The sequence below is a fragment of the Lonchura striata genome, chromosome 10, assembly GCF_050655825.1.
Source record: "Lonchura striata isolate lonStrDom1 chromosome 10, ASM5065582v1, whole genome shotgun sequence".
Taxonomy (NCBI): domain Eukaryota; kingdom Metazoa; phylum Chordata; class Aves; order Passeriformes; family Estrildidae; genus Lonchura; species Lonchura striata.
The window spans coordinates 11930972-11950777 of NC_140712.1; the positions used below are offsets into that span (position 1 = coordinate 11930972).

General features: G+C 40.2%; 1 protein-coding gene across 1 annotated transcript; it reads left to right on the plus strand.

Annotated features, from left to right (window-relative positions):
* Positions 1 to 4717: 4717 nt before the first annotated feature.
* Positions 4718 to 18055, plus strand: PYGO1 (pygopus family PHD finger 1). The gene is made up of 3 exons (XM_021537407.3): positions 4718 to 4960; positions 9322 to 9407; positions 11140 to 18055. The coding sequence occupies exons 1-3, from the start codon at positions 4912 to 4914 to the stop codon at positions 12259 to 12261; spliced, it is 1257 nt and encodes a 418-aa protein (XP_021393082.2). The 5' UTR covers positions 4718 to 4911; the 3' UTR covers positions 12262 to 18055.
* Positions 18056 to 19806: the final 1751 nt, after the last annotated feature.

Sequence of the window (19806 nt, forward strand, 5' to 3'; positions counted from 1 at the left end):
CCTCCATGCTGGGCTGTGGGGCACTGGCCAGGGGTGGGACCCTGGCACCCAGCAGTGCTGGCTGCTGCCACAGCCTGGGGTTCAGAGGTCTCAGCCCAGGGGAGGAGGTTGCCATTTATAGTGGGGATGACTGGAAACAGCCAGAAACAGGAGCACTCCGCAACTTGGTTTAGCATTCAACAAGGTTTTAAGAGTTTATTATGATGTTTCTTTTCTGTAGCTCAACAGGGCCAAAACAGAGCCCAGCCCTGCAGTTGCAGATAAGAAAATGACAGGATCCCCAGAGGAACAGCTGTATAGCATCCTAAAACCTCTGCCTCTAAATATACCATTTGGAATTGTCCCCACTAAACATAATACATGCCAAGTAATTTAATCCAGTTTGGTGTTTGCAGACAGATAGTGCATATCTTTCAAATAATTCTACATTCTTTTCTTGAAATCCTGGATTTCATGTGAATTTTAGCCTGGGGATTAGGGAGGCTCCTCTCAGATGTAATGGATGAGTGCAGCATCTATGTAACTAGGTCATGGTGTACTTAGGCATATTTAGTTATCTGTTCTTGTGTTCTTCCCTACTTTAGTGGCACAATAAACAAAAGAGGGAATGAAGTTGGATTTGTTATCTCCTCTCCAAGGATGGCAGAAGACATTTCATAGTGGAGTTTTTTTGTTACATTTTCTAACAATGTTTGTGATTTTTCTTTTTCATTTTGCATTTTGTAAGCGATGAAGTGCAGGAATTAAATGCTTCCCTTCTTTTCATCAGACCACGATAAACAGGAAAATGCAAAGGATTCAAGATGATGATCCAGAAAGAGCAAGAAATTGCATTTCTTTCCTTTCCCCACAGAGTGTCCCCATTTCACTGTTCGTTGCTCAACAGGCGACCACCTCTGAATAGGCAGAAGTCCATTTTGCAGAGAAGCCTACAAAGGTTATTAAGCATGTATTTGTCCCTTTCTAAAAGGTACTGTATTGCAGTCAACAAGGCAAACTGAGAGTTCCCTTTTACTTATCACAGAGGTTCTTCTTGGTGACTTGAAAATCAAATGAGGTTTTTTAATAAGTATACACACACTGGATTGCTTGTCAAAACTTTTGTTGTTTGGTATATATATAGCTGTAAATACAATAATTAAACTTAAGCTCCTAGATAATCAATATCATCTTTATATTTTAACTCTTTAGATGCTAATTATTTTTATATATATTGTATATAAAATTTTATCGTTTAAAACTAATGCAAAATTGTAGGTTTTAACTTCGTAAGTTGTGCATTGTTGGCAAGAGTACCTGAGTACATGAAAGCTGCTGCTTTTTCTGATATACTTGAGCATATACATGTTTTAGATGTAAACTGAAAAAATAAGTGTGCACTCAAAAAAAAATTAGTCTCACTAGGTTTCATAACTAAAAGCTTGCTTTGAACTTCAAAAATTTTGTTCTAGTATAGATATGACACTAGAGTGGCCTTTGCACAGCTGAGACTTTTTTTGATCAGTTCACTAATAACTTGTCTTGCAAAACCTAGAAAAATGTGTTTCATCAGCCAGTGATTTGCAATGTGACTAGACAAAGGCATGATCATTCTCAGACTTGTATCATATGGAAGAAAACTAATGTAATGGGTTACAGATAAAAACTTACATTCTTCCATGGATCAATTCATAAGCCAATATATTTTGCACTTTTTTCCTACAAACAGTTTTGTATTAATTTCAGACTGAAGTTAAAACATGAATAAACTATTAATTAGATTCTGTTTTGTATTTTGTACTTTATATTATGTGGCTAAGTGGCTAGTGCAGAAGTTTAGACAGTCCTAATTTTTGCTGATTAAAAGCAGAAACGAAACAGACGTGTGCTGGTGAGGCCTGGTTTGCATCACCAGAACAGATGTGGCATTCACCAGCAGGCAGAGCAGTTTGCACTGAAATGGCTTCAGTGACTCATGCTCGAGCTGTTGCAGACACAGCTACAACCCAGTCAGGTCGGCAGAGATGCTCTGCATCCGACAGACCCAGAAGGAACCTGCTTAACACATTTTCCCAGAGTAGTATCAGCTGCCAAACCAGCCAGGCTAAAAAAGCATAAAAAGCACATCTCAGTGTAACTTATAAACATGCACGTGTTCAGTTCTATTACCAACAAAGGGAGGTGTGGAGGAGGAGAACAAATGAGACTGGAGCAGCAGTATAACTCCAGCAGAACAACAAACCCAGATTTTTAGTATTGTCTCGGGCCTGAAACTCCCTCCAGTCCTGTTTATCACAGTGGTGCTGTGAAACATGTACAAGGTTGCAGAATTAGCACTTAAATTTGTTTAACATGAAAAGAGGCCTTTTAGAAAAATGAATTGTATTTTTTCTCCTCATAGCAAGTGGGGGAATCGAATCTACTGATTCTGGAATACTGTTACAAGTTACGATTATTGCAATCCAAATTTCCTTAAACCTGACCCTTTTTTTCCAGAAGACAATTATTTCAGAATGACAGCTTAATTACAGTTCAAAAGGACTTTGGAGGTCTTGACTTTTGAGTCCAGGCTCTTGCATAAAGCAAGTCTAACGCTGGCTGAATGTGGACCAGGCAATTCTGGGATTTGCCCCATTGGAAGCTTATTTCAAATTATTAGTCTAATTTTTCTGTCACACTCTTCTGTGAAGACTTTTGTCTCTCTTTTCTTAGTAACTTCCACTTTGGAAGGTTGCTAACTAGCTACCCCTAAGTCATCTTAATTAATGCCAGCTTTTGAGAGGAAGTAATGTTGGGGTAATTTTAAAAACAGCCAGTGAGCAGTGAGACTTATCAGGTGGTGAATTGTGTGTCATAATGAGAATTTCTATAGATTTTTGGGAAATATTTGGGATGCTGGTGTAGCAGGCACTTGAGCCAGTGAAGTAGTTCCTTTCAGACACCCCATCAGCTATTTCCATTGAGAATTTAGAAGTGAGTCCAACAGGATTCCCACAGACTGCTCACAAAAGACCTGAGGCAGTTAAAAGCTGAATTTCGATGAACAGCAAAACAGACATAATTTTTTGCAAGTAGAGCACTGGGTTAAATCTGAATTCCCAGCTCACATTTCTGATGCAGACGATGTCCCTGTAGGAATCTTCATAGACTCAGTGACATCAATCTGCGCATCCATAATTACAGTCTACATGCCATTACACGGCAGCCGTGCACAAAGCTCGTGCAGCCCTGGGAAAATCAGCTGGGCCTGCAGCAAGCTCTGTCACAGAAAATGCAAATTTCTTCACAGATAAGGCTCATCTTCCTCCAAATATAGACAAGCTCACACCCACCTTGCTAATAACAGGCTCTACGTCTCTTCAGTAAAATTACACAGAATCAAGCAGCACATCCCATGAGAATACTGGTGGTGTGCTGCACTTTGAGGTATGCACATCTGGGATTGCTGCAAAGTAAGAGACTGTGGACAAATAAAAATGATGTCTAGGGAAGGACAGAAATCAACATAAATTGAATTACTTTCTCCACTTTACTTTTGCATTTTGCATGTCTAACAAAGTAATAGCTATACCAATATTTTAACCCTTGCATGAATGTAACCTTTTCCTCTCAGAGAAAGTGTTCCAAATGCTGGAAAAGCATCAATTATCCATCTAACAAGAAGGTGCATAAAGAAAGGGCACTGACAAGTATTTCAAAGTGAGGCACGTGAGCAAACCCTACACTGTACAGCTGGACATTTTTTATCCTTATGGGGAGAATAAATCTTTATTCAAATGCTACTTTTTATGCAGATGATTAAAAATTTTGATCTAGATCAAGAACTGCCTATGTAACACCTCTAAAATGCAGTCATTTCAGAAGATGGGAAACTGAGGCAGAATGTGTTTGCACAAAATTACACCGACACCTGCAGCGATTTCTCTGTCCCGTAGTTTTTAAGGGTTCGGCAGCGTTTACCGATGCCGTGAGGGCACCGGCTGGGCCCAGTGGTTTGAGCAGCACCCCCAGGCCAGGGACCCGGCCGGCGGGCGATACCTGGAGTGGGGAGCCGCTCTCTGCGGAAGGTGCCCCCCTGCCCGGGAGCCGCCGGAGCGCCGTCGCCGCGCGGGCTGCAGAGCGGGAGCCGCAGCCGGAGGCGGGAGGCAGGCGTGAGGCACGTGCCGCACCGGAGCCGCGCCGTGGAACCATTGACGGCCCCGGACGCGGTCCCGGCCGGCGACTCCCCCGGCACGGCGGCCGAGGCGGCCCCTGCCCCGCTCCTGCCAAGCCCCCGCGCTCAGGGGCACTGCCGGCCCCGGCCCGCCCCGCGGCCGTCCGGCGGCCGGACCGAGTCCCAGCGGCGGCCGAGCGGAGGGTGGAGCGGCGGCGGAGCCGCCCCAGCGCGGCGCCTTTGTTCCGAGCGGCGGCGCGGCCGCGGCCGAGAGTCCCGCCGCGCTCATGGCGGGAGCGGCGGGAGCCCCGCGGAGCGCCCCGCGGGCGCTGCCGCCCCTGCGCGCCCGGGAGCCGGCGGGCAGCGGGGGCTCGGCGCGCTGAGCGGCGCCGTGTCCGGCGGGGGCGCTGCGCGGGGCCCGGCAGCCCCGGCGGCGGGGGCCGGGCGAGGCGGGCGCCTGCAGCCTGCGGGGGCCCTGGCCGGCGCGGCTCGGCGCTCCGCGGACCCCCGGGCGGCCTCCGGGCAGCGGCGCCCCGCTCACCGGACCCCGCCTGGCCTGGCCCCCGCCGCGGGCTGTAGCGGAGCCCTCCCGCGCCCAAAGTTTGCAAAGTCTCGTAGCTCCGCTGCCGGGGCGGCGGCGGCTAGGGCAGCGGCGGGCGGGGGCGGCGGCGGAGGAGGCGGGGGCGGAGGGGGCGGGGTGCGGGCCGGCGGCGGCGGCGGCAGCAGCATCAAAGAGCCCCGATTCTTGCCGCCCTGGGAGCCATGCGCTGCTGTCTGTAATGTCAGCGGAACAGGAGAAGGACCCCATCGCGCTGAAGAGATCCCGAGGTACGGCAAGGGCCGGGCCGGGCCCGGGGGCGGCCGCCGCTGGGGCCTGGCTCCCGTGCGGAGCGCCGGCGGAGCCGCGGGATGCGCGCACCGCCCGCGCCGCCGCTGCCCGCCGGGCTCCCCTCGCCGCGCGGCGCGGGCCGGGCCGCCCCCGCCGCGGTCCCTCCCTGCGGCTGCGGCGGGGCCGGCGCTACGGGGGCCGCTCGAAGTTTGGTCGGTGGGGCCCGGCCGGGCCCCGCGGGCTCCCGCAGCCTGCGGGCCTTGAAAAGCAGCCCCGGGGCTCGCTGTGCGCGCAGGTGTGCCCCGCGGGGGAGGGCGGCGTGCGGTCCTGTCTCTTGTGTGTCTGGGGATGTGCAGCGCATTAGTATGCAGCGAGCATACTGCTGGTGCAAGGGAATACGGCGGCAGTGCCACATGTCCGAGTTCGTGCTGATGCAGAGCCCATAAATTACACTTGAATGTTCGCTCTTCTGCCCCCAGTCCTGGCTCCTGTGCTTGAGTCTAGTTGGAATTTTTTCTTTCCTTTTTCGGGAAATGAAAAAAGAAAAAAAAATATCGAAATATTATTCTTTACTAATAGCACTGGCGTATGGCTCTGGTGAGGTTTGAGGTATGCGTTTCTTTCAAAGGAGTAGGGAGAAGGGCAGAAATGCAGGGTCTCCTCTGACTTCGGCAGTGCAGCTGACTTTAATGGCAGTGGCACATCAGCCTGCGTAGTGATTGTTGTGTCCTTATAGTCCTTAGACACAGCAATGCCTCTCTGAATGAAATAATCAAAGACAGCAGGATGGGTGACTGAGTTGGGTGAAAATCATGGCAAAATTATAAAATTTGCAATTTAGTGCTTCTCGTTTTCTTGCCTCCTGTTTTGCCCCTGGAATTCTATTGTTCTTGATGTTTTAAGCTTTTTTTTTCTGGTTGGGTAAGTGGTGAAAGGTGTGGATTCCATGGTGCACATTGTCATTGATTTACAGTTTGCTTTTCTAAAACTGCTATAGTAACAGCTGGATTGCAAACTTGAAAATGAGAGAATGAAGACACGCAGCAGTGTTACAAAGGAGACTGGGATTCATTAGCCTCCTCCACTCTCAAGCCCTGATTCTGCAAATATTTAAGCATATATAGTTTCACATGCTGGAGTTATCCACCAAGTTCTACCCGATTACAGCTTAATATCAAAACTGTTTACAGTCTTAGGGCCACAGAATAGGCTCACCAAATTTGGTTGAAATTGGACTATTTTTAGTTTTCTGTCTATAATGAAAACTTTATTCAGCTGGTTAATTTTCTTGGGAAAATGTTCTTACTGAGATAAAGTACTGTTTAAAAAGACTCCAGCATCCATCCTCTAAAAACCTAGACTGACATTTGTCAGTGAATATGAAAATATTCCATACTGTATTTGCAGTATGTTAAGTATGGCATAAATTACATGCAAAGTCAAAATCCCTTAATGTGTAAACAATATACAACTTGCAATTTTCTTAATACTGAAAATGTCCATCTTAGGTACGTATGAAGTAAAAGGGAATATGAGGCTTATCTCTTCTCCTTTGCCCAACTGTGAATGGCTGAAATTAATTTTATCTGTAGTTTAATAGGGGAAGAGTTATCAGATATGTATTTATATCTTCAGATCCATGAGACAGGTGATGTCCCAGTCAAAAGGATTGTAATTTTGCCCCAAAAAAATAGTCTCAGATTATGAATAATTTTTCATTAGTGCAGTGTTCCAAAATGCTTGGTATTCCTTTAATGAAAGTCTGTGTGGTAGGTACCAAAAGTGACTTTGTGGAAAGTTTATTTTGGCTTCATGAAAATAAGCCTTATTCACTCTATTTTGGAGGTATGCTAGGACTAACATTCTGTTTCCTTTCATGTATAAATTAAATCATTATAGAACCCAAAGGGAAAATATAAATTCTTAGGGCTGAATTAAATCATTGGCCTCACACAGTGAGAACTGAAAATACAAAAGCTTTGTGCCTTTCCAGACACAGGACTCCCTTCTGTAAACCGAGGCATGTGAATGGCCTTGCTGATGAAAGTAATTCAGGTAGAAATTGATGGAACTTGTCACTGGAGTCCTAATGTTCATATGCTTATGCTTTTGAAGAATGATGTCCCAGAGAGGGAATTTATATGTAATTTTATAAAGTTTTAACTTCAGCTACTGTAAACCAGCACTTGTGTATGACTCTAAGTATTCTACTTGATCACAAATTTACTGATATCTGTGCTGCTAGTTGTTCAATCTGTTAAAAGAAATCTGGATATTTGGAGTATTTTGCTATCAGTGGTTAACGTCAATTATTTTTTAAGCATACAGGGACATGAACAGGATTGTAATTTATGCAGTTGTGAGGATTAGTGTTCACAGTGCATTCTTACATTAAATTTAGTATAAACTTATAGGAACACTGGAGAAGAAGCCAATAGGAAGTACAGTTTTGAGAAAATAGATTATAAAGAAGATGATTTATAGAGTTGAAATTTGGCATAATTCTTTATGTAAAACTTCATGCTGTAATCATTTAGTATCTACAGGTAATGTAGTGGCAATGCTGCATAGTGCACTGTGTATATGCAGGATTTTATATTCTAAATCAAGGCAAAAAGGTCTCTTTTTGAAGAATAATCCCTAGTTTCTCTGATGGTATCTTAGACCACAATATGGCTATGTGCATGAGTTTATTTTGAGAACTTGATTGTGACATCATGCCCTTGGCTTTGAAATTCAGACTTAAAATTTGATAGGTGTTGATCTGGGATATCTACGTATCTTTCTTATGTGCAATGAAAAATAAAATCAGTTTTAACAGTGACAGATAGAGCCAAAAGGAACTTATTAAAGCAGAGGCAGAACTGGATTCTTAATTGATGTAGGACTGGTAAATTCCCCAAAACCTCAAAAAAAAAAAAAAAAAAGGCATGGAGGAAGTGCTAGGAGTGAAAATGTGTCAGGCCTCCTTGGATCAGGGGTATTTCAAATAACTTGGATATTTTGGTCTGTGTACAGGCAATTTGGTCTGCTGCTTCCCTGTGAGAAGAGATTTTGTGTTATGTTGCTGAATATTCCTAAAGCTGGTTTACCTGTCTGCTGGGAACACTTGTCTAACAGAGCAGTGTAAAGTCATACATTGTGCTGCTTTGCATAATACTGTTGATAATTCACAGTTATCTCCAGGTTGTCTTTGGTAATGAAGACCTGTGTTTTCAGCTGGGTGCTTACATCTTGATAAAGTTTGACTCGTATTCTGAATATCAATTTTAAACAAACAACAGTAAAATGTTTAGGTTGGATTGCCTGCTTACTGTTCTGTGCTATTGCTATATATTTATATAAAAGAGCAAATAAGCTATTATCCTAATGGGCCTGGGAAAAAAAGAATTAATCTAGTTTCTTAATATAATGATGTTAATACTTTAATATGTGTTGCTCTGGTATCACCTGAAAATGCTTCTCATACTTCAGCCCAGGGTTTTCTTTACATTCCCATATTGTGGCAATTTCACTTGTGTCTGTGAAGGCAGACTGGCTGGGATAATAATGAATTTGCTAGATTTATTTTTCACTTATGATCTAACTAGGATTATAAAAATGAAAGCCACAATTTATACAAATTTGAGAGCTTGTCTCACTGCTGTGAAAGGTGGAGAATCCCACTGGGTGAAGTCTGATTGAGCAACCAGTGAAATTAACATTCCTTATATATATATATATTTTTTTTTTTTTTTGTGCCAGGATAGCCTTGCTCTGTTACTATGTAAGGTTTCTGCAGAGCTGGGCTGGTTCACTTATTATTGTGAGGTGTCTTTTTGTTTGATCAAGTCTTGCATTTAGATTTGATGCACTGGAGATTGGTCTAAACAACATGGCAAGTTTTCAGTGGTTTTTGTTCATGGATCTACTACTGTTTGCTTTTCCTTCATGGTGGATTGTAACAATCTGTTGTATATTGCTACATTGATGCTGTGTCTATGTGAGTTAAAAGGTGAATCTTAGACATGGCTTTTTTGCAGTTCTTCTGAAAGTTTTATGATTTATGCAAACAAGAAATACTTCTAACTGGTGATGTGGAGATGTTAAGAATCAAGGGACAGATAAAAATAAAATAAACGGGAATGTCTATTTCAATAAGAATGAGCATGAATGGGACATGAAAGTGGTAGCAGACAGAGCTATAGGAGGGATGTTAGATTTCCTCCAGATCTGTGCTCCTTTAGCACTTGGAACATAAAGGCACCAGAGTCAATTCAAATTCAGTATTTGTTACAGATATCTGAAGCTATGGTAGTTAAACTTAAAATACAGTCTGCAATAAAATTAATGTACTATTGCACTGATTGGTATCTTGTAGGTGGTGACACTGGATTGGATGGGTTAGGAGGACCAGGAGTTCAGCTTGGAAGCCCTGATAAGAAAAAGCGCAAAGCAAATACACAGGTAAATTTCCTTTGCTTCTTTTGAATTCTTAATAAACAGTGCACTCAAATGTTATTTGCTGGTATGACTATCTCTCATTGTTCAGAATATCAGTTTGTTGTCACAAATAGCAGCTACATACCAAGTATTTCAGTTTTACTTTGAAGTTGAAATCTTCCTGAGTACTAGTATTTGTGCAGAAGTTATTTTAATCCCTGTAAGTTGCCAAAGACATATAAAGAGAGGAGCGCAGTAAAACTGCAATAACATGGATTTTTACCTTAGGGATTTGATTCTGAGGCAGGCTTTTTTTTAATGACTTTGTAGCCATTGGTAGAAATCTGTACAGCATGAGTAGTTGCGATGAGACGACTCCTTACCTTACTGTCATTTCAGTAGGTGTAGGTTTGTGGGCTAATGAATCAGTACTGTTTGTTATTGCTTTGACCAAGCTCTTGGCATACCCTCCAAGTGATTTTCAGGCAAAAGCTAAGTCAGGTAGAGCTCTTGCAAGGTAAATCCTTGCAATGTGACATTTCTATGCAGTTGTTCTTTCCAGAAAAGAAAGCCTCAATACAAAATATCTTAAGCAATTGGGTATAGCACTGAGTTTTCCTTTGTGTATTCTTTGAGTGAGAATATCTGTTAATTTTGTACTGCCTAGTGGGAATACCTTTATTTATGTAGGTAAAACAATCACTTAGGCCTATGTAGAGTCCATTGAGATGTGGATCTGTTTTCTTAATTTTTGTTTTGTTTTAAAGTAGTCATGCTGAAACTTGCTCTGAGAAATATTCAGTTACTTTACAAGGCTTCACACCTCTTTCTTGGTTCAGTTTTCTTGTGTTCTGGAATGGTAATAACTCTAGAGGACATGCAGACTAGCTTGTGTTCCTTCAGATCAGGTTGAAATTTGTGCTGCAGCTTTTTTTTTTTTAATAAATTTTCAGTCTTGGTTTATTAGCACTTAGGAGGAAGTGCTTTCTGTGAGCACAGTTAGTGTGAGGGTGAACCCAGCAGGTGTTCCCTACAGGCTAGTCTAGAATGAATTTCAATTGTATGACTGTACTGGTGACATTTAAACAGACTCTGGGCTCCATTAAACACTTGATTATGCTCTGTAACCAGAGCATAATCCTCATGTTTCATACCTACTGACTATGCTTTGCAGACTGCCCACAATCACTGAATGCTCTGTTTGGTATAGAAATGTACAGCATAGAATATTCCACAGTCTATAGAAAATACCAGTCTGCTGAGTCCTATATTCTAAGTGCCTTTTTTAGAGTTATAGTACCATTAGGTTTGTATATCCTCATAGAAGTGGGGTGTCTTAAAAGATGTATAATCAGTAACATGAACCCAAAATGAAATTAAGGAAATGCTTCAAATCTGCTCTTCAACATTTGGAAATACTTTGTGTATGTGTTTGTGACAGCTGGATTTCTGTATTGTTGCTTGCTTTTTGTAAAAGATTATGAAATAGAAGTCACATGTCAAGTAGTATTTTCAACTGCAAACTTTTTGAAACACTGAAACTACTATAAATCTCCACATTATCTGGAGCCCAAACTCCTCCCCTGCCTCTGTACTGAAATTTCAGACAGCCTGGCAGGGTAGAGTGGGTGAATTTTACACAACAACTGAACAGTTCTTTCAGCAGTTGTGTTGCTAATCCAGAATCTTTGTGGTTGGTCTGTCTTGCAGGGAAATCCTAAAACTAATTAAAGTGTTGTATTTAAAATATTTGTAGGGGTCATCATTTCCTCCTCCATCTGAATATGCTCCACCACCGAACCCAAGCTCTGACCACCTTGTAGCTGCAAATCCATTTGATGACAACTATAATACTGTGTCTTATAAACCACTTCCTTCAGGAAATCCATATTTTAGTAATCCTGGTTATCCTGGTTTTGGAGGCTATAACACTTTCAGAATGCCACCTCACATGCTGCCCAGAGTGTCCTCACCATATGGTGGTTCTTACTCCCTCAGAAACCAACCACATCCTCTTCCTCAAAACCCTGTTGGCATGGGTTTTAGTCGACCCCACTCTTTCAGCTTTGGTCCACATGATAATCCAGGTTTTGGGAATCAACCACCTTATGGCAGTGGTCAGATAAATCAAAATGTCAATATGTCTGCTCAGCATTTCAGACCAAATCCTGGGGAGAACTTTGGCCATTCTGGTCAGATACCTCACCCTGATGTGCCAGCTAACTTTGGTCCTGGAAACAATCCAAATTTTCCAAATTCTCAGCTAGAGTCAAACCATTCTTTTGTTCCTCCACCAAATACTTACAACCAGACAAAATCATCAGCACAAAAGCAAGACTTTAGTCAAGGTGCAAGCAAAGCATCCAGCCAGAACACTGCTGCTCATCAGCATCATCACAGGACAGAGGACGTTGTGAGTCAAGGTAACAGTGACCTGAAAAATGTTACTCGAAACAATGTGGTAAATCAGGATAACAGCCATTCTAACAGTGCTGATAACACCAATGCTGGCCACTCAAATGGGACTCAGAGCAAGGCCCGCCAGTCTCGAGGTACTGCTGAAGGATGCAACTCTGAAAAGAGCAGTAAAACAGCCCTCCATCCCAGTCGTCATGGACACTCGTCCTCTGAACCCGTCTACCCGTGTGGAATTTGTACACACGAAGTCAATGATGACCAGGATGCCATCCTGTGTGAAGCCTCCTGTCAGAAATGGTTCCATCGGATCTGTACAGGCATGACAGAGTCAGCCTATGGCCTTCTCACGGCAGAGGCATCGGCGGTGTGGGGCTGTGACACTTGCATGGCTGACAAGGATGTGCAGCTAATGCGCACGAGAGAGACTGCAGGACCACCTGCACTGAACACAGAAGGCTGACAGCCTGAATGGGTGCTAGTGGAGCAAATACTTGCAATGAAAATTCGGTTACAAATTGGGTACTTCACTTTCTGCAGACAATCACTTGTGTTTGATTGCTGTCATCTTTTTCCCCCTAATCTGTATTCATTCATAAACTTCCATCTCAGATTTTGTACTCTTAGTTTTATGCGTGCAAATGTTTTACAGGATGGAATATTTTTTGTTTCTGATTAAACTGTAACTGACAATTGATCGGAAGTAGGATGAGCATTGACAATATTATTGAAGGAAAAAATGTGCCTGTATGAATAGCCCTAATTTGCTAGTGTGTATTAATGTGTTAACTAACACTAGCATTTAGTGCTTAGTTTTAATGGTACTATATTTGCAAGTACTCATGACTTTGTTTTTTTCTTTTGGCGTGAATGTCTGTTATTGATATTCTTACTAGCCTTTCTTTGAATATAGTAGACATGACATGGAGGAATGTGCAGTACTAATAGTTGTTATTTTAGGGTAAATACAGAGAATGTGCTTTTTCCTATTTTTGAAGTAAAGCATTAATGTGCTATTCAAAAATCATGAATTCATGCTTAGTAACACAATGAAACCTGCTAACTATTACACATTTCTGTTTCCTAGAAAAGGCAATAATCTCTTGACTTCTCAGCAATTACATGCTGAAGACTCTTGATAGGCCTTGCATTATTTGGAAATTGTTGTGAAATAAGATTAAATTGGAAAAAGAACACATTGAGTTTATGAAGTCCACTGCTTTAAATCTAGAGACTGCCAGAACTAGGATTGTTCATGTAACCTTAATTCATTTATCTTGAGGACATACCTTGGGATACAGTCTTTGCATCTGTTACGCTTGTGCAGTCATGCACCTCTCTCTCATTCTTTCTCACTGATGGTTCCAGTCTCCTGCCTCAGTGCTGCTTGAGAATTGTGATGAAGTAGTGCACAGAAAATCCAGCTTCTAGGGCTGTCAGCTCCAGCCTGCTCAGTCACCCTGAGCTTACACAGTCCACTTGGCATGAAGGAGGGGGCAAGGCAGTGGAGTGTGCTCTTCACAGCCTCCAAATTGCTTGATAATTTGGCTAGCAAAGTCTTAAAACTAAATTCCCACCACTGCCTCAGCCAGTCTTGCAGTGAGGGGGTGGGAAATCTAAGGTGAAGAAAGAAAATACATCTGTCATATCAGGTGAGTTTAGCTCATATCAGAACTAAGTAATCAGAAGTTTAGCTCCTTTGCTAAACCTGATAGCCTACTGACAAGTATTAATGGCACTACAGCCTTATGTGTGAAGCTAAGAAATTCTATTTTAATAAGGGTAATTTGATCTTATTCTTGATCTCAAAAATAACTCCCATTCTTTTTTGAATGTTGGGAAGCATCTAGCCTTGCACAGTTCAGCCTTAGCAGTGTGATTAAGTTGCACGTGCAACTGAAAAAGTTTCTTTTGAGAGTAATATTGTTTTGAATTAAAAGGAGGTACTGTGATAACAAATTCTGCTTGGAATATGTACCACTGTGCTGGAAATAGTCTTTAAACAGCAATTAAATCGTATGTCAAGCTTACAGGTACTAGTCATGTTCCTTAATATGATAAATTTTTCAGGTCTGTGATGATGAGTGATATAGGAGTTTATAGAGAATAGTCATCTAATAAAGAGATAGTTTTCATGGTAAGCTATGCTAATGAATGAAAGTAAGGCCTGTCTGATAGGTCACCTTGTGTTTGATTTTAAATGGGCTCTACTGTGTACATTTCTGGAAGATACTGTGCAGATCTACACAACATGTTTTATTTTAAAAGTGGAAAGTTGTATAAGTGCAGTATTACCCCATTACTCCACCATTTTTTTTGTTGGGTGTTTTTTTTTGTTTTTGTTTTTTTTCCCTTTAATTAGGAAAAAGAAAATAATATCTAGAGTGTGACATATTTCATATAAGAAATTGAGAATTTTACTGTATGGAGATATAAAGTGTAAGGTAGATCCAGAGCTGCTGTTTTCATCAGTAGTTGCTTTAATTTAGTACATTAACTAGACTGAATCTTGTTTTGTTAGAGGTGTGATTTTAAAACTATCAACAAAACACCAAACAAGCAACACCCTCTGTTAGAGAGATTTATTCTTCAGTAGTTCTAATGACTGACAGACTATTTGAATTTGCTTTTGGTACCTGAAGTAGCAATTAAACCAAACCTTGTTTAGATAGATTTGTTCCTCTAGGAATCAGTTTAATCACTGCAACAATTAGCACTGTGAACATAGTGGAGCTAGTTCACGCCTACAGTAATGTAAGTGAAATCAAAATTTTGCTTAGTGCCAATTCAACCAAAGGTCCAATGATGATATTGTTACCTTTCCCACTTCCGTGCCCCATGCCTCTTGTGAGAAGATTTTGGGGCATTTGTTCTCAGAAGTCTAATTAATGTTTTAACATTTGGAGCAGACATTGTATTTAAAATAGCCATGTATTTCTTACTCCTTTCCTCAACCCAACATGAAGTTAAGCAACTATTTTCTAGATTAGCTGTTGGGACATTAGTATTTAAACAGTGTTCTTAAATACCCAAAATAATCTGGAATATCATTTTATGAGGCCTTAAATTGTGTATTTATGAAACTTATTCTAACAATTTATTTTAGATTTTTTCTAAACTGGTATTATATTGAGTTTGTAACCCAGTAAATTTTCTGCATTTATTAATTTTTAAGTTCAAGGCATTAGCAAATGTCAATGATATCAAATAAAAACAAATGAACAACCAATTCCACACTTGTTAGCACACTGATCTTAGAGATAGGACTGACAAGGATCTCCAGAAGTCATCTAGCCAATATGCTTGCCCTACTGATATGCTCTTGGCATACTTGAACTCTTTATCTAGAGAGCAGTTATATTTTGGTTTTCTCTGCATGTGTTGACTAAGTAGTAGTTCAGGTATGCACAGGAGAAACAGCAATCATGTTTAATTAGTGAGGTACTAGGAAAATGTCAGCTGATTAGCATTAGAAGTTAGTTCTAGAATGATGGGTGGGAGGGAGGGTGGGAGGGTTGGCTAGAATAGGTGAGGTTTTTTTGTAATACATGAAACAATTTGTATTGAGCTCTCATGCGCTTCTTTCATTACTGGTGAATTAGACTTTACTGGTGCTGCACACCAAAAATATTGCAAAGATTTTGTAAATCTTGCAAACCTTAACATTTTTGTGGGAAATGCCTATGTCCTTTTTACATGGTTTGTGGTCATAATCAGAAATGCAGCCTTAGATTGCTCCCAAATTTCCACCCTCCTCCCAGGGTGAGATAAACAGGTATAAATTGGATTGTGCTGTCCTTAATACTTTTTTGTTAGTGACCAATTTTAAATGAGAAAACATGTAAGTGACAGTGCTGGATACAGACTAGAGAGCAGGTAGCAAAAATCCTGTTTCTTCCTGTTTTACTCATTCCTTCTACAACTTGAAACTAGCAGGTTTGTGCTTGTCTCTTCTGAAAGAAGATGGGACTGGTGCTTGCTTCCAAAGGTTCTTTAGAGGCTTAGTTATTATTTAAGATCTTCATATGGAAGAAGCTAGAGAGAAGTAATGAAGTTTGCTCTGCTTAAAAGAAAAATATAATTTTGGGGGCTGCTCAAAGAAGATTATACTTTGTGACCGCTGAAGTTTTTAATCTAAGAACCAGTTTTGTAATCACATTTTTCAGGCTTAATTTCAAGCATGTGACAATTAATGAAGCCAGTGAAACTGTATGCACACAGTCAAGAATGTTTTAAAGTGTTTGCAGTTTGGGGGCTGTGATATTTGCAAGTGAAATGCTTATATGGTTTGAGATTTTTACAAAATCAGTGGTGTTAAAATGTAGCACCCTTTTAACATTTGTCTTTATTCCAACTTAATACAGTAACACATCTGCATTAAATACATCCCTCTCATTTTATAAATAAACATTGCCTGTCAGTAAAAGTATTGGTGTAACATTTTTAAAAAAAGGAAGTCATGCTTCTTATCATGTTGTATGTGACTTAAACGACTGTTTCATATTAAAACTAATCTTTCCTTATGTACTGCTTAAATATGCCTGTTTTGGGATATCAGTTCAGTACTTTTTATACAATCTTGAATGTGTTCCACATTGGTGACATGTATTTTTGCAACAACTTTTTTGTTTTGATTTTAAATTAGAGCATGTCTGATGTAATACATGCATTAGTGCTGTGGTGTGTGACAAAGTTAATGTATGTAATTCAAATTGGAAAAGTTTCCAGACTTTGTCCAACATTAACCCTGTGGCCAGGGATTAAATTACTATGTAATACAAATTATTTCATACCATGATGTGTTTTAAGCTACTCTATGAAGTATGTGAAACATTATTGTTTATGGATTGGTAGCTGGTGAGGTATCTTGCATAGAATGAGGTATGTTAGATGGTAGCAATTCGTAATTAAAACTGAATACCTTTCAGAACCCACAGCACTGATATGCATTATCTTCTTGTTGCCATTACTTAATATGAATTTCTTAATGTTATCCACTGATAAATGGGTGGACATTTGGTAGTCAGCTCTTGTGCGTGAAAATTCTGTTCTAAGACTCTTTACTTGTTTTACAAAACATATAATTTTTTTTGTTTGCTTAGGAGGCATATAATTTTTTTGTCTATTGGATGTGATTAGATAATATGCAGGAAGATGTAGAACTGGACGTATTTTGAAGTTATTCTGCAGTTGCAGAATAACTTCAATAATAAGTTTTGGCTGAAGCTTTCTATATTGGAATAGACTCTTCCCTAAAATTGGAAACTAAGTGTACTTAGCAGAACTTTTTAAGGCAATATAACTATCCTACACTACATCTTGAGTTATGTACATTCACTTCTTTATGTGGAAGTGATAACATTTGCTTTATATAGAAGAAAAGAAAGGTTCCTTTAGTGGCCTAGTGCTGTGTGTCATCCGTTCTGGGGTAATTAGTTCTGAGTGGTGTTCAGGCCCTCAGAAGTGCTGCCTCTAGCTTGAAGTTTTCAGTGTCACCCTTTGTCTCCTGGTTTAGAAATGGCTTATCCCAGCACCACAGGGAATGACTATTTCTGCATACCATACATTATTTTCCTTTTCATGTTCAATGAAACTCTCTCAAAATAATTTTTTTATCCAACCCCACCTTTTTCCTTGGAGATTTGTGCACTGTATTTCAGGAATTGCTGTACTGGGGACATTTTGGGATTGGAGTTATGAGAGTTGTCTGTTCCTAGACACTCATCTTTTCCTCTACAGAATGGTCTAAATCTGAGCTTCCTTATAACTTAGGGAGGGAAAGCTCTTAATATATTATTTTTTTTATTTTTGTTTTTCTTTCTTGATAGTTTTTTTTTTTCTGAAATGTGAAATAATACAAAGTTGTTAGAGATTTTTTGTTCAAAACTTGGTCTTTCCTCCAAGCTTTTGTGTGTGGCCTTTAGAGCAGGCACTATGGTCTTTAGGGCCTTCTGACTTGGAATTTTTTGTTCACCTTCTCCTTTTAGAGTTAAAAGTGAGTAGAAAAAGGCAATTTACCAATCTACTGCCATCCAAACAATGCAAAATATAAGCTGATTAAGATTGTTGACATTTAATCTCTTTTTGTTAATTATGATGTGATATTTTTACCTTCTAGAAGAACATATATCAGAATCTGATTCAAGTGTTCTTGGAAAATGTATATGGTAGGCTTTGTCCAGCACTGTATGTAACTTTGTTGCTTTCTGTTGTCTGGTTTCAATTTATTTTAAAATAAAGATAATTTTTGTGGGGAAGTTGCCTGTGGACTTTCTGAAGATGATACAATGCCTAGATGGATGCTTCTCATATTCTGCCTGTGATAACACATTCGGATTAGGTGTAGTCCTGCAAGAAGCAGCATGAGGTCATGTGGATCAGAAAATGCAGCTCCTGCCTCTCTTGGAGAGCTCCACTGTTCTGTAAAGGTGTTCATCTGCAGTGACTTCAAGGCAGGTGGGAAAAGGTCTTGTGCCTTCAGCCCCATTTCTTTCTTCACAGGATGGGAAGGGATGCTCAAGCACCATTTGTTCAAATAGATTTTTTAAAATAATTTTCTGCACTTGGAAAGTGATTATACAAATAATTATTTATTCCAGTTTATAAAATTATTACTAAGTTCTTCCTGTTTGTTAAAATGCCAGAACTAGCACATACCAAATCACTGCTTTACCAATCTTTTTTACAAGTAACTGATACAGGTCCCAAGCTACATATGCAAAACAGTTTGTTGGAATAAACAGAGTCTCATAAAATGTTTCTGCATTTTATTAAAAATATGGAGGGATGAGAGAAATGAGAGAATTTAGAAAGGATGTGATAAAAAATGGTTAGTAATTAAAAGTAAGAAAATGTAAAGTATCTAAAAGTATCCATATATTAAAACTTCTGAAGACATTAGAAGTTAAATAACCCCCAAAAAAGATATATGTATGTATAGGCAGCTGGAAGGTGCAGAATATTAATAATGTTGTTAAGGTTTATGTGAAACATACAAACATGTTTGGAACATAAATCTTCATCCTTCATAGCACAGGAGATGGGAATTTAGGAATCAGGTTTTCAATGGAAAAATTTATCTTCTTTCACTGCAAGCTTTCCACTGCAGACTTTATGACTGATAAAGTTAGTGCCAGCAGAAGAACCATGCTGTATGGGTGTCTCCTGTTTATTTTTCAAGTGAGAGCACAGCAGCTTGTCCAGGTAAGGCTGTGGAGTGGGTGGGACAGAGGTGGTTCTGCATGTACACAACAATTCAAAACCTTTAAGGCTGATCCAAGACCTTGCTGAATCCCTTTTGTGTCCTTTAGCAGGTAAATCTACTACTTTGACATAAAAGCATGTTAGTGATATTTACTGTATCTCCTACAAGCTGTGCATTGCAGAGCTAGGTTTTAAGTAAATAGACATTTTGGTTGATGTATTAGAGCTCTTTTGTGTAATTTGAGAAGACTGGATACTGGTAACCATTACTGTGTCTTGTAAAGTATGTATGCATAATATAGTTCTTCTAGCAGGAATAAATAAGTGCTTAAATTCAGTATATTCTCTGTGATTAAACCAAAAATGATACCTGGGTGACCAAGACAGAAGACCTGCACTCAAAAGCTCTGACTTTCTGGATGACTACAGCTGGAGTGGTAGGAGATTTTGAGTTACTACATTATTATCATTCTAGCTGCTGCTGCTATGTACTTTGAATGTTCTTGGAAAGAGGAATTTAATTCAATTCTTGGATTCCAGTCTATGCAAGAATTCTTCCAGATGATATTGATGTGGGTGAGTGAGGGTGGAGAATAACCCAGAAATCATATGCATTGTAATGGATTTCTTGCTCTAAAAAGTAATAAATCTCTGCAAAAACTACTTTTATATATAAACAGTACTTAAAAGTAACCTACACTGTTTGAATATTGCTGTGTATTACATGTAATAGAATGTAAAAATTAAATCTTAACATAAAAATTAAATCTTCAGTGATACACATTAGAAATACTAGCTAATGTGA

Coding starts and splice junctions, on each gene's coding strand:
- PYGO1 (XM_021537407.3), top strand. CDS start 4,912: ATGTCAGCGGAACAGGAGAAGGACCCCATCGCGCTGAAGAGATCCCGA. Junction 4,961..9,321: donor CGCGCTGAAGAGATCCCGAG/GTACGGCAAGGG, acceptor GGTATCTTGTAG/GTGGTGACACTGGATTGGAT. Junction 9,408..11,139: donor AGCGCAAAGCAAATACACAG/GTAAATTTCCTT, acceptor AAATATTTGTAG/GGGTCATCATTTCCTCCTCC.